A 17291-nucleotide genomic window follows, 5' to 3' on the forward strand; every position below is an offset into this window, starting at 1 on the left:
ATAGTTTCAGGGCCACGGCTTCCACAGATGAAATATTTGTAGGATATATTTATTGTCAAAGCATTTAATTTATTCATTGCTATCGGGATGTTAAGAGCATTCCATTGAATATAACAACAAGTGTTTCTGAAGTGAATTACCTACCCTACCTTTAAGTGAAGAAGAGCAGTACGCCTGCAGCCACAGCAGGCCTGGCTCCAGGATGAAATGACTGAGGGGGCTGTTAAAAATCAGAGGGGGCGATTCTTTTTTTTCAAAACAACAAAATACTGGCAATGTAATTAATTGTCACACCAAGCTTTTTTCCTTCTCACTGCTCTACAATCTCTTTGCTTCTTTATTTTTATTCCGGAATGACCCCTCTCATTCTGTTGTTTTCCTCTGATCTTTAATGATAGATAGTACATTATTAGATGGCTGCACTTTGGTTAACAGACTAACATTGATTTCCTCAATTTATAAATTGACAGGCTCAGTAATTATACCATAACCTTTTCTCCTCTATCCCTTAACTCGTTTTCCTATACAGATTTACTTACTTACTATCTACTCTTTATCAGGATTAAAGAAAACATAATCTGGTTGATTTTTTATTTTCAGGATTGAATGTTCAAACCAAGTCCTAAAACCTGGCATTTCATAAGAAAGTGACTAATATATAAACCAAATGTAATATTGGATAAAATACTACACCAAATGGACAGACACAGATTAAAAATAAAATAAAAGTCCCTGGTTTGTCTCAAGCGTTATGGCGCATTTCCACTGCAGGGCCTCGCATGGCTTAGTACGGTATAGTTAGGCCTTGGTAGGCCAGGCTGACGTTATGCTGCCTTTCCATTACAGTTTAGGAACTGGGGTAGTAAACACGCATTTTAAAAGGTTTTTCGCCTGCCGTCTTGTCTGCAGACTTGTCAAAGCATGAATTCATGATTTTTACTAACCGGTATCAGTATGTTGTTACTTCGGCATCATTTTGAAATGTGTATTACAATTAAATCATGGTAAAATATGTTCATTTTTTTGTAGTTGTAGGCTAGTGAGAGAATCGCTGGCAAGGGGGCTACAAGTTGTAGCCCCCTTGCCAGCGATTCTCTGACTAGTTTAGCATATTCAGCCCGGTTGTTGGTCCGGAAAGAACCTGGATTTTGGAGGGCCGGAAAAACTGTGAAACAGTACCCGTTAGCCGGAACTACCCCTAGTGGAAATGCAACAAAAAACGGGTCGGGTTTGAGAAAAACTGCCATGAGAAAAATCAAATCAATGTTCCAAAATCCGTCACTAGATGTCGCTCATTGTACCAATATGGTTTATATAATACGTAACATATTATTATTATTATAGTAAAAGGGCTCGCTTTGGCAAAAACCTGATCCATACAGGCATTGCAGCCAGTGCCGGCTGGCCCATAGGGGCGCTAGGGGCGCCACCCCACATCTTCCCACATACAAAAAAAAATATATATATATATATATATTTACATTTTTTATTTATTTATTTAATTTATTTTTTTAATAAACAAGGTAAATATTATATAATTGGTATCAGTAAAATGTATAATCTACAATAAAATCTCGTTTAAAATGGTGTTACGACGATGTCTAAAGTTACTGATAAGTCATGTTTCCTGACTGGCCTTGCCCATGTGTCATTACCTTTATATATACAGTCTATGGTCATTACCCTCTCTCGTCTGGGCGGTAAGAAAGGAGCCCTCAACCAGTGCAGCAGCAGCCACTAGCAGCTGACTGTTGCTATCTGTAAACTATGCCGAAACATAATTTCAGCCAATCAGCATCGTCAAATCTGATGATCACCGGGCGCCAATGTCAGCGCCCGGTCCAGTCTGTGAGTAGTTTGGACACTCGTGACTCGTATCCGGTGGGGTGACGCAGTACGGCAGTAGTTGATGAGGATGGCTTCATGTGCAGGTGGAGTCCCCGTCCAATTCCGTTCAAGAGCTAATCTCCAATCCTTTCGAAAGGAGAAGTTTGGGAGATAAACTGTTGCTTAAAGACCTTGGACCGGACCAACCCGATTTGGATATATCGCAGCAAGCTCGTGAAAAAGACAAAACTTATCAACGAGGCTTCTCACGTAGGTGGTACACCAGAAAGGCATGGCTAGCTGGATGCAAACAGGTAAATGCTGTCTTTTGTTTCCCATGCTTGCTCTTCAAACAGCCGGGGACAGATAGGATCTGTTCAGAAACTAGACAAAAGTTAAACAAGTACAAACCACAGACTGTCTGTGTCATGGAGAATACAGTCGCTGGTTTATTTATGTCTGTATAGGCCGTTGTTGTGAGTGTGGACGGTCGGAGCATATATAACGTTAGCTTAGCCAATCTCCATTTAGAAAACACGCATTTTAAAAGGGTCTGCCGTCTGTCTGCAGACTTGTCAAAGCGTTAATTCATGGTTTTTACTAACCGGTATCAGTATGTTGTTAATTCGGCATAATTTTGAAACGTGTATTACAATTCAATCACGGTAAAATATGTTCATCTTGTTGTAGTTGTAGCCCCCTTGCCAGCGATTCTCTCTCTAGTTTAGCATACTCAGCCCGACTCAGCCTGGTTGTTCCTGGCCCTAGAACCACGATTTTATGGGGCCAGAAAAACTGTGAATTAGGACCCGCTAGCCGGTACTAGGCCAAGTGGAAACGCAACCAAAAACAGGTCCCGCACGGCTCGGCACGCTTAAAGCGAGCTCCGCGCTGCACTGGAAACGCGGCATTACATCACCAGAAGTCCTAATTTAACGGGTCATTTCTCCCCAACATTTTTTTTTACTCACTATATCAACAGCCCCGCCAAAAATATTTTCCACCAGCCGCCACTGATTGCAGCCCTAAATAATAACAAGTAATCATGTGTGGTGCTATCTGTAGTTGTCTGTCTTATTTTTAGTTGATTTCATATTATTTTCACTGTGCTGTGGAAATGAATTTCCCCCTGGGGACAATACATCTAATCTAAACTAAAGTAATATTCAATCCCACACTTGGCGATTGAGAACATAAATTCGTAATTTACCTCGTTTAAATCACTTTTGTTGCAATACTATGGATTTAGTTGACACTACTAGCCAAGTTTAATTTGTCCAATATCCCGCGGGCAGGTACATTGAATTAGAAGTAGAAGAAGAAGAAGTAGAGGTAGAAGAAGAAGTAGTAGAAGAAGAAATACGCTAACGCTACAAACAGGCACAACACTGTTACTCTGTTTTTACTGACATGTAACATTTTTATTTCACCTTGCTCTATGTTTTTTAACGCACATTCAAAAACGGGAACATTTTCGGGAGTTTCAACCGGGTACCGGCCACCGAAGACGGGGACTTTGCCCGGAAAACGGGGACGTTTTGGCCACCCATCCGACTGTGTTTACAGCTAAGCACACACGCTAACATTAATTAAGACTACAAGCTCACTTGGGGTTGAGGCTTTTTTTACACATTGCTTGACTGCCTGCACGCATATCTGATCTAAACATAGTAACGTGTATTGGGGAAAATAATTATTTAAAGTTATTTAATAATTGTGTGACATTTATTGTACTTTTTGATGCTCAAAGTGAGGGGGCAAAGAATACAACTGAGGGGGCAATGCCCCCTTTTGCCCCCTCGTGGCGCCGGGCCCGGGCCACAGTTCCATTTTCGCAACAGGTGCCTATGACGTCAGGCAAGGCAAGGCAAGGCAAGTTTATTTATATAGCACTTTTCAACACAAGGCAATTCAAAGTGCTTTACAAAAAATGAAAGACATTAAGAAAATGGCATTTAAAATCAGTCATTAAAAAGAAAAGCTAATAAAATAAACATTAAAAGAAAAAATACATGGATAAAAGTTACAGTGCAGTCGAAGATATGAATTGTTCAATTAAACATTAAAAGAAAAAGTACATGGATAAAAGTTACAGTGCAGTCTAAGATATGAATAGTTCACTTAAAAGCAGCGACAAAAAGAAAAGTCTTCAGCCTGGATTTAAAAGTAGTCAGAGTTGCAGCGGACCTGCAGGTTTCTGGGAGTTTGTTCCAGATATTTGGAGCATAATAACTGAACGCTGCTTTACCATGTTTAGTTCTGACTCTGGGGACAGAAAGCTGACCAGTCCCTGAAGACCTGAGAGATCTGGATGGTTCATAATTTAGCAGGAGGTCAGAAATGTATTTTGGGCCTAAACCATTCAGTGCTTCATAAACCAGCAGCAGTATTTTGAAATCTATTATTTGACACACAGGAAGCCAGTGTAAAGACTTCAGAACAGGAGTGATGTGATCCACTTTCTTAGTGTTAGTGAGGACTCGAGCAGCGGCGTTCTGAATCAGCTGCAGCTTTCTAATAGATTTTTTAGTGAGACCTGTGAAGACACCATTGCAGTAGTCGAGTCTACTGAAGATAAAAGCATGGACAAGTTTTTCCAAATCCTGCTGTGACATTAGTATTTTAATCCTAGATATATTCTTTAGGTGATAGTAGGCTGATTTAGTAACTGTTTTAATGTGACTGTTGAAACTCAGGTCAGAGTCCATGACTACACCTAGATTTCTGGCTTTATCTGTTGTTTTGAACATTGCAGATTGAAGCTCAGCGCTAACTTTTATACGTTCTGCCTTGGCTCCTAAAACCATTACCTCAGTTTTATCTTTGTTTAATTGGAGAAAGTTCTGACACATCCAGTCATTGATTTGTTCAATGCACTTACTCAGTGTTTGAATTGGAGCATAGTCTCCTGGTGAAATTGTTACGTAAATTTGTGTGTCATCTGCATAGCTATGGTAACTTATTTTGTTGTTTTTCATTATCTGAGCCAGCATGTAGATGTTAAAGAGAAGAGGCCCCAAGATGGAGCCTTGAGGAACCCCACATGTCATATTTGTCAACTCAGATGTGTATTTACCTATAGAAACAAAGTTGTTTCTGTCCTTTAAGTAGGATTCAAACCAATTCAGAACTGTTTCCGAAAGTCCCACCCAGTTTTCCAGTCGGTCTAGTAATATGCTGTGGTCAACAGTGTCAAACGCAGCACTGAGATCTAATAATACTAACACTGAAGTTCTGCCACTGTCTGTGTTTAAGTGGATGTCATTACAGACCTTTATAAGAGCAGTCTCAGTGCTGTGGTTTGGACGAAAGCCTGACTGGAACACATCCAAACAGTTATTTAAATGCAAGAAATTACTCAACTGTTGAAAAACAACTTTTTCAATGATTTTACCTAGAAATGGGAGGTTTGATATGGGCCTGTAATTGTTCATTACTGAAGCATCTAGATTATTCATTTTTAAGAGCGGTTTAATGACTGCAGTTTTCAGGGCCTGTGGAAAAATACCTGAGTGAAGAGATTTGTTTACTATATGAAGTAGATCTGAGGCCATGCAATGAAAAACATCTTTGAAAAATCCTGTTGGAATAATATCAAGGCAGCAGGAGGAGGATTTCAGAAGTTGAATAATGTCCTCTAGGTTTTTATCATTAATCTGATGGAATTGTGTCATGGTGTTTGAATTGATGTTAAGTGGACACAGAGACAACACATTTGCTGTTCCTGATGCAGAGGCACTGACTGCTTGTCTGATTTTCTGAATTTTGTCAGTGAAAAAGGAGGCAAAATCATTGCACGCCCTGGTGGATAGAAATTCAGAGGCTACTGACACTGGGGGGTTAGTTAGTCTGTCGACGGTAGCAAACAAGGCACGTGCATTGTTTTTGTTTTTGGTAATGATGTCAGAGAAGAACGATTGTCGTGCGTTTTTCAATTCCAAATTATAAAGGCCAAAGGACGTAGACATCTGATATTCCCACAATATACTATGCCACCAGGTCCCTGGTTTTCCATGTGTCAGCTGTTTTGCGGTAGCGCCATTACCACATATTGGTTTCAAAATAGGCCACATACATTCACAACTAGTCATCAAATGAACTATTCATCAAATGAATGATAGGTCCACGTCATAGACATGTGTACACTAAAAAGTATTTTGTGCAATTATTTCGCCTATACATTCACTGGCAGTGAAGAGACCTACTTCTAATGTGATTCTAACTCATGAGATTGTCAAAAAAGTGAGTATCCTGTAACATAGCATGAAAACAGTGTCCACAGAATAACAACAAATATTTTTTTTCTGTGCAAAAAAGACTAACAAGTTATCCACTTGGTTTAACAACGTTAGAAATGTTGAAATCTGATAAACACATGGCTTGGGCTTTGGGCTGTGCATGTTGTACCATTTGACTTACATTCCTATCACGTTAGGACAGGATCTGGGTATAGCCTTATTAGGCCCATATTGAGCAGCACATATTAAGACCAAAACTCATGTACAACAACTTCCTTACAATAAATAAGCACTAATTACAGGGTTATTGTGGAAAAACTCTCAACTAATGGCCTATTACTTGTAGAATATGGTCATTTAGAATAAGGCATTAATAAGTGTTTTATAATGACTAATAAATAGCCATTATACTGCTAGTATGCATGTTAATTAACAACTAGTTGAGGGTCAATTTGTGTACCTTAATGTAAAGTGTTACCACGTTTGTCTCTGTTGGCTTTACAGATTAAAAACAAACAACAACATTGTATATGATGGAGTTACAGCAAAATGAGAGAACTAAATAAAATAAGATACAAAAAAAGTCAATATAAATACATAAAATATTCAAATGAATTACCATAGAAATAAAATAAAAATGAATACCATAAAATGCCAGCTCTAACTGAAGGCTTTGTTAAAAATGTAGGTCTTCAACGCACTCTTAAAGGTTTGGACTCTCTCTGCCTCTCTGATTAAAACAGGAAGTTGGTTCCAGAGAAAGGGAGCTTGGTAGCTGAACACTGACTCCTGATCTTGTTTTGCGGACTGTGGGCACCATTAACAGACCTGCACCCTGGGAGCGTAATGTTCTAGGGGGGAAATAGTGGATTAAAATACATTTTAGCTACGAAGGTGCCTGACCATTTAGCGCTTTGTAAGTTAAAATAAGTATTTTAAAATCAATGATGTGCTTTACTGGTAGCCAGTGTAGAGCTGCTAAAATTGGAGTGATGTGGTCCATTTTCCTGGCTTTAGTTAGTATACGGGCTGCAGCATTTTGTACCAGCTGAAGATTTGTAATGGATGTGGTGGGACAGCCTGATAGAAGGGAGTTGCAGTAATCCAGCCTAGAGGTTATAAAAGCATTAATTAGTTTTTCTGCATCATTTTGAGTCAGGATATGTCTGATTGTTTTACAAGTTGATGATGTTGTTGTTAAAAAAGTTTGATAAGATCTCTATGTCTAATTTTCAGGACGAGCTGGAGTTTGGATACATCGACTCACCTCATCACCGGTTTCCTGTTGTTCTGGACTCTCCTCGTGATAGGGGTCTCAAGGATTTTCCATACGATGAGCTGCTGGTGAGACTCCTTTTTTTCTTGAAATAAAGTTTCAAGATTTTAACCAGATATTTTAATTCCCTTTCGGGGACAACCTTCAACACAAATGTTGAAAGCAGAGTATTTTCTCAAGTCTGAGCGGGAGCCTTAACCACCTGCATGTCCTCAGGGCCCCGACTTTGGCTATGTGACAAGGGTGGCCCAAAGAGAAGACGTGAGCAGTTTGGACTCATTCGGTAATCTGGAGGTTAGTCCTCCCGTTACCGTCAATGGGAAAAACTACCCCCTGGGCAGAATCCTCATCGGAGTGGCTTTCCCTACGTACGTTTGTAACAGGGGAACACAAAACAAAGTGTGGCGAGGACTTGTCAACATTATTTAATTAATTTGTCTTTTTCTTCAAGGGCCACTAAAGGACGCAACATGACCAAAGTAGTCCAAGACTTCTTGTGGGCTCAGAAGGTTCAGGAGCCCGTTGCCTTATTCTCTGACTGGCTTGTAGTCGGCCACATAGATGAATTCATGAGTTTTGTTCCTGCACCTGACAGAAAGGTAAATGATCCCTTTTAAATAGAAACTTTAGTTATTTTGAACCAAAAGTTGCCTTCTTTGTGCTTTACCTTTACCACATTAGTGGTCATTTTAACCCAAACTACAAAGTTCATTTCTACGAAGAAGCAAGTTTACTTTGAAAAAGCTGTTGTGCAACACGTGTCAATTTGCATGTCATTCATTTGAGAATGCACGAAAAATACGGAATAACTTTGCTTAAGATATGAAACACATGAGGATACGTTGCATAGTTAGGAGACAGGAAGCTGCTAGCTGTTACCGGTGGATACCGACATGCTTTTATGTGATGGATTGAATGAGCTCCCAGGACAATGGGGCAGCTGCTGTTATCTTTGTCTCTTGTGTTTCTGTGCACAGGGATTCAGGCTGCTGCTGGCCAGCCCGGACGCAGGCTACAAACTATTCAGAGGCTTACAGAGGGATGGACACGGGCAAGCCAAACTGTTCGAGGGTAGGCCTGTCTCAAACTAAATTGGAAAAAAACAACTACACAATGAGTTCTTAGCAATGCACAGTCATCATGTTATCCTCCCCACTTCCAAAAAGGTCTGAAAGATGAAGAACAACAAACAGTGGATGAGATTCTGAATGACAAAGGGCTCGCAGCTGAAAATAACTACGTGCAGGTGAGTGGGATTGTATAGGAAGACCAACATACAGCTTGCTTTGTCTACTTTTTGGTGGAGAGAATAAAATCCCCCGAAGATCTAACTGCAAAGTTATTGCAAAATTCTCACAAACATTTTATTACCTCTGCACTTTTTCATTAAAAAATATTTTCCTTCTCAAGACAACCGCCAGCCAGAAATTACACTCATAATGTAGACAACCTCATTCCACAACTGTAGGTGTTAATATAGTACTATATCAGCTTCTACTCGGCATTATTTTAGATACAGACTGCAGGATTTGCTCCCATTCAGACAAATGAGCATTAGTGAAGGAAAGCATTGATGTTAGGGGATAACAACTGTCTCACTGTCAGTGTTTCTGTTTATTTAAAAAGTGTTGGATGTGGGTAAAGTCAGGGTGCTTTGACATCAATATTTTCCCGTTATCGTAAATAAGGGTCTAAGCATAAATCAAGAAAAACTCAATTAACAGCCCCGACCATAAATCTTTACAGTTGGCAGCATGCATTTAACATTGTTTCCCCTGCATCCTGTCAAAGTAAGATTCATTCAACAGAAAGCCAGATGAAGTAAAGGATTCATCCCTTCTGACAACAAGTTTCCACTGCTCTCAAGACTAACATTTGACATTGCTGTTGTTAGTCTGAATATGCCCCCGCTTGACCACTTCAAAGCTCCTGATGAACACTTTTCATGATGAAGGCCATTTGTCTACTCTCCCTACCAAGTTCCAACATATTTGATGTGCATTAGGACTCAGCAGCCCTGTTATATGAGCTTGTATGGCCTTCTGCATCACTTTTTCTGCCTTTCGATGTTTGAATTCTACAATCCTTGGGGGTGGACGCGTTTGCACACGAGCCATGACCAAGAAAGCTGCTCTACGCCTTTCCACCGCTGCACCTCATTCTCCCCCTCCTGGGCGGGGCCACACTCAGACCGAACCGAATAAGGAGTTTGTTCAGGTCAAGGGCTATTCAGTTAGGTGGCTTTAATCTTCCACCCCATATTGGGGCCAGGGAGGCTAGATTGTACCTCCTCTGCCCGGTGCGTGCGCTAGCATGTCATGTGGAGCGCACGGCTGCCTTTAGGCGCACTGAACTGCTGTTTGTGTGCTTTGGGGGTGGTGTGGCCGGTAAAGCTCTGTCCAAGAAACGCCTGGCAGGATGGCTCTGCGAGTGCATTTCACATGCCTACGGACAGGCGGGGAGAGCCTTCCCCACGGGGGTCCGTGCACACTCTACACGGGGTATGGCTGTGTCAACTGCCTTATCCAACGCCGTGAGTGTGGAGGACATGTGCACGGCGGCGTCTTGGTCGACGCCAGGCCCCTTCATAAGGTTTTATCTCTTGGACATGTCTGGCTCCTTCTCATCGTCTGTGCTTGCTGGGAGAGCCTTCCTCACTATTTTCCATGCACTGTCTTCACGAGGTAAGCGTGTCTGAGTGTGGAGGACATGGTGCACTTACGATCTCCCCGTGCTCCTTAGGGACCTGGGAAACATGGTGCACGGTAAGCCCCATGCAGCGCTGGGAGAGCCTTCCTCACTATTTTCCATGCACACTCTTCACGAGGTAAGCGTGTCTGAGTGTGGGGGACATGGTGCACTACCATTAATCAATCAATCAATGTTTATTTATATAGCCCAATATCACAAAGGTTACATTTGTCTCAGTGGTCTTCACAGTTTGTACAGAATATCAGTATGACAATACGACACCCTCTGTCCTTAGACCCTCACATGGTACAAGGAAAAACTTCCAGAGAAAACCCACAGTTTAAAGGGAAAAATGGGAGAAACCTCAGGGAGAGCAACAGAGGAGGGATCCCTCTCCCAGGACGGACAGACGTGCAATAGATGCCGTGTGTAAATCGAAGAGATAATACATTTTACAACGTAGGTAGACCAAATGTTTGGAAAGACCAAAGGTTTGGAAATGCATGTGTCTATAATAAGAATATGAGTCCACGAGGATGTCAGCAATCCTGTGGGAGCCATCAGGGAAGTAGTATGATGAGAGTCAGGCAGGACCGCAGAGACTGGTTCAGCCACGACTCGAAGTCCAGGACTCAGATCCAGTACTCAGGATAGAGGATCCAGGACACACGACCACAGCAACAGGATTAGCCTTGACTCAGGATCCCGGCGTATATATAGACACAAAAAAAGAGATTTGGGGGAAGCTGGGTTAATCGGAACATGAGAGTACACAGGTACAAACAGCCAGAAGGAAGGCTGTTTGTAAGGTCCCCCCCCCCAACAGTCGAAGCCTCTAGCAGCTAAACTAACGTTCTTAGGGACCCGGGAAACATGGTGCACGGTAAGCCCCATGCAGGGCTGGGAGAGCCTTCCTCACTATTTTCCATGTACACTCTTCACGAGGTAAGCTTGTCTGAATTTGCACTACCAGCCAAGTAGCTGCGGCCCCGACTTCTCCACGGTCATAACTGAGGGAGAAGTAGTTGCGGTGCAGTGGCTGTTAACCAAAAGCCGGTCAGGGGCAGTGTGATGGGTCGATGTTGTTGGACAACAGGGCGTTTATGCATCAGGGCTCCCATAGAGTCCAGTAGAGGGCGGAGCCTGTGTAAGATATAACGAGGGGTTACGTATTGTAACCCTAGTTATATAAGCACAGGCGGAGCCATCTACTTGGGGCCCTGTCTGTATGCCGCTCGCTGAAGAGGGTGTAGGATGACAGTCAGGACTCAGGAGGCGTGGCCGCCTTATATACGGTGAGCTTGTGCGGGCTACGTTTATAGATATCTCAGTAGGTGAATGCTCGCATTGGCATGATTGAGGGTAGTACCCATAGAGTCCAGTAGAGGGCTCCGCCTGTGCTTATATAACTAGGGTTACAATACGTAACCCCTCGATCTTGAGTACAGGAAAATTAATTTTTTCTTTTGCTTAAAGCACTGTTTTTTGTGAGACCCTTCGCTAATAAGAGGTTACAGATACAAATTGGGTGTTGTATAGTTTGTGTAATGGATGATGTATTTTTTACTGCCTGCTCTCTCAGAGCTGCATTGACTGGAACAGAGATGTGCTGAAGCGAGAGCTGGGCCTGGACGACGAGGACATCATCGACCTGCCAATCCTCTTCAAGTTATTGATGGAGGAGAACGACAACAACAAGGCTGAGACCGAGCTCAGAGCAGTGGCTTACTACCCCGACATGGTGTGTGCAGACATATTGCTTATACAGTATGTGATTGTTTGAAATAAATCTAAGAGACGATACCGTGAGTCTTATGATCGATCTTGTCTCTTTCCAGGTGAACATGATCGTCTTGGGGAAAAACCTGGGCATTCCGAAGCCCTTTGGCCCCAAGGTGAACGGACGCTGTGCCCTGGAGGTGGAGATGTGCTCCCTGATGGAGGGCCTGGGTCTCAGCTGCACCTTCATCGACGACTTCGCCTCCTACCACAAAAAGCTGGGAGAAGTGCACTGCGGCTCCAACGTCCGCAGGGAACCGTTTGACTTCAAGTGGTGGAACCTGGAGATGTGAATAAAAACTGATCCGTGGGTGGAGAAGGGTTAGAGGACCAGATTCAGGTTCAAGAAAACAAACGCAGCCCCTCTCATTTTCTTGCCTTACATTTTCTCTAAAATCATGAAAGGCTTTATTTTCTCATAATCTTGCAATGCGTGCCAATCTCCCCGCCCCCAAAACAAATTACACAGTTATCACCTATGTAGGAACAATTAACCAAGGGCTCGGTCTAATATGCATCTTCTTCTTTAATTAACATTTTTGGTGGCTTTATTTACAAAAAAATATGTAAAGCAATATTTACAAACATGTCTTTTGAACAAGGGCTTAAGCAGACAAGAACAGAAATACAATCATTTGAATGGAGCACATAGAAGGGTCCCTCCTTTTGTTGTGGTTTATAGCAAGCACAGTTAGATGAACGGTACCACATAGTAATATGCTATAATATTACATCGCCACAAGAGGGCGCACATCATCTACTCAAGCATTTCCAAAGTCCAAAGTAAAATCATTTGACATTTTCTTCATGAATCAATTTCAGATGCTGTAATACACATATGTGGAATTATTACCAAACATGTATCCTCATATCTTTTCAATGCCTTGTTCAAGTAAAAATCAAAAGATTGTAGCTTGATGAACCCACTTTGGGTTGTTTTGCATTTGGTCCAGTGTCTCAACCTTTTTGCACTTTCACAAACTGGAAATGCTGTTTTTAAATCACCAAAGACAATAAATCTCATGTCCGCTTCAGTCATATTACTGAAATAAACTCCATGTGTCAGTTATTTCCTTCATCATAAATTGAAAAACATGAATAAGCTTCTCTGCTCTGAAAAGGGGAGCTGTTTCAGACTTACATTTTCTGCAGTCAGGAGATAACACAGTTCACCATTCATCGGGGCAGATATGTACAAATAAATAAATGTCTGCCTAAGTTTTTACATTCAAGCCATCTGGAGGCAACACAGTGCCTTCAAATATGACCCTCCTTCAAAGCAGCTCGCAGGACACAATCATTTTAAAGGCAACTTCAGGAGGAGTCACAGTGAAATTCATATTCAGCATATTGACCTTTTTTTTCCAAGAGGTCGCCATACGAAATACATCTGCAAATGTAGTGCTTAGGTCACGTACTTACACGTATTACACTTTACAAATAAAGTAGGAAACTGAACATTTGTCTCTCTATCAGAGATGTGCACTGCATCTGGAGATGTTGGCTGGTTTCTGATAAAACACAAATCACAGGGACAACACCTCTATGTCAAGCATGGCAACAGTGTACAGAGGTTTTTGGCAAGCAGATTTACACCATGCACAGTACCGTTGTACACACACACTTGTACACAGACATCGAGTCAACAAGTGGTGTGGGACAAAGGTCTAAACAGCAGTACCTTGACGTATGGATTGAGGATGCATGTTGCTGGTTGGAGCACTGCAGTAATTATGCTTTTTACTCTTGTTTTTTTACTAAGTAGCATCTCTATCGTATTTCTTTCTACAGAATTACTGTATTACAGTACAATTTTGAATAAAAAATTGCAGACACAATTTACCGTACCCTATATTACCCATTACCCACCTAGGAGGGAGGCGACTGATCCTATTACAGCCACCAACAACAGCATTGTAGAAGTACTCCGTTAAAAACATGACAGGTTGACCGAAGCTATCGTAAAACACGACAAATATCCACAGCAGAATACTCAGAAGAAGAAAAGACCAATAAAACACAAAAAGTGGCCTTGACAGACAGCCTCACACACCTGGTACATCAAAGTTAAACCCATGTACAATATCACACTGGGATGTGAGGTTGACATTTAAAAAAACATGTTTCTATCTAGTGCAACTCTCCTCTCTATAGACTGTTTAACAAGCTAAAACAAACAGCAGTTGTTTCATCGGTTATGATTTCATTCCCCATTATTTAACCCCAGTTCTTACCCTGATCCTTTCAAGACGACACACAACAGCACAAATCTGTTTTCAGAGCTTACTGGCTTGACGAATGATACAGCAGCCAGGCTTATTCTGCTAAGCCAGCTGATGGATGACAGTCAGTAATGATGCTGCATGGCTGTGGAGGTGTCCTTTCCCATGCTTTGAGCTTACAGGGTTCCCCATTGAGCTGGAGTGAGGGACGATAGGTTGGTTCATGTCCAGTCAGAGGATCCATGCCAAACATACAAAGAAAGATCTGTCAGTCTCTTGATCTGCCTTCTGACTCGGCTCCTCTTCTGCGTCAGTGGTTCACATGGTTCCCTTGGCTCGTTTTTGGTTAAAGATGCCTCTAATGGCAATGCTGAGACAAAGGAGGAAAATGTTACGCACACAAAATAGAAGGATCAGGTGAATGTAGGGTTAAAACAAATCTTTAAGTCGTACAATTATGACTAGTCAACATTATGTCTCACCGGAAGATGGACGTTGATGCAGTGATCAGAGCAGTGTGGCTAACAGTTCTGCATACAGACATAAAAAAAGAAGAGGGCATAGTTAATACAGACAAATGTAACACTGCAGTTCATTTTCATTTTCTTCAGTGATTATTTGGTCTATTCTGGTTTTCTATGCTTTCCACATGAATTTATAAATGGCAATGTAGAACAGTCAGTCCGTTCACCCCTTTCGTCCGGACTCGAATTTCAAACTAAACACTGATTTTTTTTTAAACATTCACGGTTCCCAGAAGATTGATATTATTGACTGGTGATTGTGAATATCTTTGATGATCCCTTAAGTGTACATCAGGTCAAAATGAGACCAATAACTGCAAAACTAAAGACATTACAATCAGCCAAAGATGTATTTTGAATTTAGAGCAAATTATTAAATGTTAGCATGATAACACGATAAACTAAATTATGTTAACATACATTTTTAACATCTGCAGAGCATTGTCTTAGGAGGAATTTAGCATTTAGCTCAAAGATGTATTGTTCCTAACTGTAACGATCTTGTTGATGTACTTTTTAGTCTATGAAATATCATAAAACAGGGAACAAATAAATATATAACAACGACCCATTAGAAGTTGCTAGTACTGAAGTTGACATTTTCAAAAATCCCAAAGTTCAAAGCAGAGGGAGTTTCTCTGCCACACACTCCTATAGGGCCCTTTTACACAAAGGAACATTCTTTCAGTGACTTTGTAAAACATGGAGGACCATCTGAGCGTCCCCTAATGAAGAATGACAAGCAGGTTGTCTCACCGATGAGGAGCGCTCTGTCTTGGGCCGGCTGTCTGTCCCTTTGGGCTCCGAGCTCTTCACTCCATCCGGTTGCTGCTGCAGACGAGACGCTGCTGGGAAAGAGGCAACACAAGCGTCGCTGTCATAGTTTATAAACTCAAGCACATAATGCTGCCAGCTGTTCTATCACAAAAAGGATATCCAAGCATGCAAGAGAATAACGTTCTAGAGTGAATCGTCAGTCATTTCAAAAGAACAGCAACTGTGTGGAAACCACAGATCAGTCTGCAATAATGTACATTTTAGAATATATTAATTTCAGAAGAGTTTGTAACACAGACTGGTCCTTCTGGTGTTGGCAGTGAGTTCCACTAATGAAGCTAAGGTGAGGATCAGTGCTCAAGGGTGTTTGGATATGAATTGCTCGGGATGTGGAGAGTGTTATTCTTACATCCGCTCCATCTAGATTTTCCCCAGATAGTGTTGATATGGGGCCCTTGTGAACTTGTCTCTCACACCTTCAGGCTATCACTGTCCCAGAAATATGAGCTCTTTACTGCTTAACTCACCTGGAACACTCCCCTGGGTTGCACTGCACGAACTGTCCTCCATTGAGCCGTACGTAAATGACTCTCCCTTGAGTGGCGTAACACAAGACGCACTTTCCTGTAGGAAGGGTAAAGGAAGTTATGTAATATTTTTTACCAGAAATGTTTTAAAGGAAATGCTGACAGCTTAATTATAACCACAGCTCTACTCCAAAACAGTATTGGCATCTTCTATACTTTTGACATGCAAATGAACGTAAGCAAAAATATATAGATTACTATGGGATTCATGTTGAGACCTGACATTACTGGGATGAAGTTAAATCCATCAAACCTTCTCACATTAAGGTAACCAAAAAGGAACAAGATTAATAGCTTATTATTCCCCACAGTAAACATGAGCTGAATGATAAATATGTCATCAGCTGTGAGACGTTGCCTGCGGTTTTGGTTTTTGGGAAGTGGCATGCATATATGTACTTTCATTATGTGTTGTCTCTCTGCCTGTCTCCACCCACCAGTCCGGTGTCGTACTCCTCCTCTGCCTCGTGCTCCTCCACTACGCTGGCAAAGCTGCTGGCGTTGGAGGAAGAGCGGGAAAGGTCCTGCGCCTCGGGGATGGACGGCGCCCTGCAACACATCGCCAAACTACACACCTGGGTCACTCTGACCGCAACAAACTCCTGTGTTTCCCATACGCTAAATGCATTTAAAGTAGGACAATCAACATGTTTTCTTTATTTTTGTTCTACTATTCCCTCCAAAAGTATAATTAATTCATCATCTTCATTTCACAGCACCTCAGGTAGCACTTTAAAGCAACGTGACAGCAGTGTGTTTGTCTGTGCCAGGTTATTGCGTAATCTAAAAAGCTGTTCTGTAGTTAATGCAACCCCCAAATTAGATTTCATCAAGGACTTGGCAATACTCAAGAACAAGTAAACTAGTTTTCCAGCTAAACATGTCACTCAGCACTATAGTACATTCTAGAATATATTGTCTCACATTAACTTTAGTTTTGGGAGTGTTTTTGGAACAACAATAAACAAGAATTTTAGAGACAATTTGAAAAATATAAGGTGAATTGTGTAGCTTAATTTAAGTAAATGGCCCTATTGACCGACCCAAGGGACCATTCATCACAAATATCTTGTCAATGTACGTAATTATAATAAAGTATACTATTATATTGTTGATTAAAATAATATTCACCTGTTCCTAGTAGTAGGGAATTCAGGAGAGCTGTGATTGGAGGAGTTGTCTGGTCTGTTTTCCAGAAAGAAGTGGATGCCCTCCGGTGTCCTCTGGGTGCTGGGTGACACCTCTCGACTTCAGGGCAAGAATGGAGATGGACATATGAAAATGCAGTCAGTTTCATATGATGACACATTAGACAAACTCTTGAGGAATGTTTAACACTTTCATATCTTCTGATCATGTGCCTTTAACTG

At 41.5% G+C, this 17291-nt stretch overlaps 2 protein-coding genes across 17 annotated transcripts in view; one reads left to right on the plus strand and one right to left on the minus strand.

The window, feature by feature from the left end:
• The window catches only part of padi2 (peptidyl arginine deiminase, type II), a 67241-nt gene extending 54377 nt beyond the window's left edge, over positions 1-12864 (plus strand). For both annotated transcript variants that reach the window (XM_034205689.1, XM_034205688.1), the window contains exons 10-16: positions 7302-7409; positions 7558-7709; positions 7793-7940; positions 8319-8412; positions 8508-8587; positions 11615-11773; positions 11871-12864. In XM_034205689.1, coding sequence (XP_034061580.1) covers positions 7302-7409; positions 7558-7709; positions 7793-7940; positions 8319-8412; positions 8508-8587; positions 11615-11773; positions 11871-12104 — 975 coding nt within the window. In that variant the 3' untranslated portion in view covers positions 12105-12864. The remainder of the gene's footprint in view (positions 1-7301; positions 7410-7557; positions 7710-7792; positions 7941-8318; positions 8413-8507; positions 8588-11614; positions 11774-11870) is intronic.
• Positions 12320-17291, minus strand: part of si:dkey-166d12.2 (rap1 GTPase-activating protein 1) — a 145392-nt gene continuing 140420 nt past the window's right edge. For 14 of the 15 annotated variants that reach the window (XM_034205683.1, XM_034205680.1, XM_034205682.1 and 11 more), the window contains 6 exons: positions 17053-17169; positions 16359-16488; positions 15862-15958; positions 15314-15405; positions 14516-14563; positions 12320-14403 (listed from right to left, as the gene is read on the minus strand). In XM_034205683.1, the coding sequence (XP_034061574.1) occupies positions 14555-14563; positions 15314-15405; positions 15862-15958; positions 16359-16488; positions 17053-17169 (445 nt within the window). In that variant the 3' untranslated portion in view covers positions 12320-14403; positions 14516-14554. The remainder of the gene's footprint in view (positions 14404-14515; positions 14564-15313; positions 15406-15861; positions 15959-16358; positions 16489-17052; positions 17170-17291) is intronic. The other variant, XM_034205674.1, reaches the window with a different exon arrangement.

The sequence above is a fragment of the Gymnodraco acuticeps genome, unplaced genomic scaffold (assembly GCF_902827175.1).
Source record: "Gymnodraco acuticeps unplaced genomic scaffold, fGymAcu1.1, whole genome shotgun sequence".
Taxonomy (NCBI): domain Eukaryota; kingdom Metazoa; phylum Chordata; class Actinopteri; order Perciformes; family Bathydraconidae; genus Gymnodraco; species Gymnodraco acuticeps.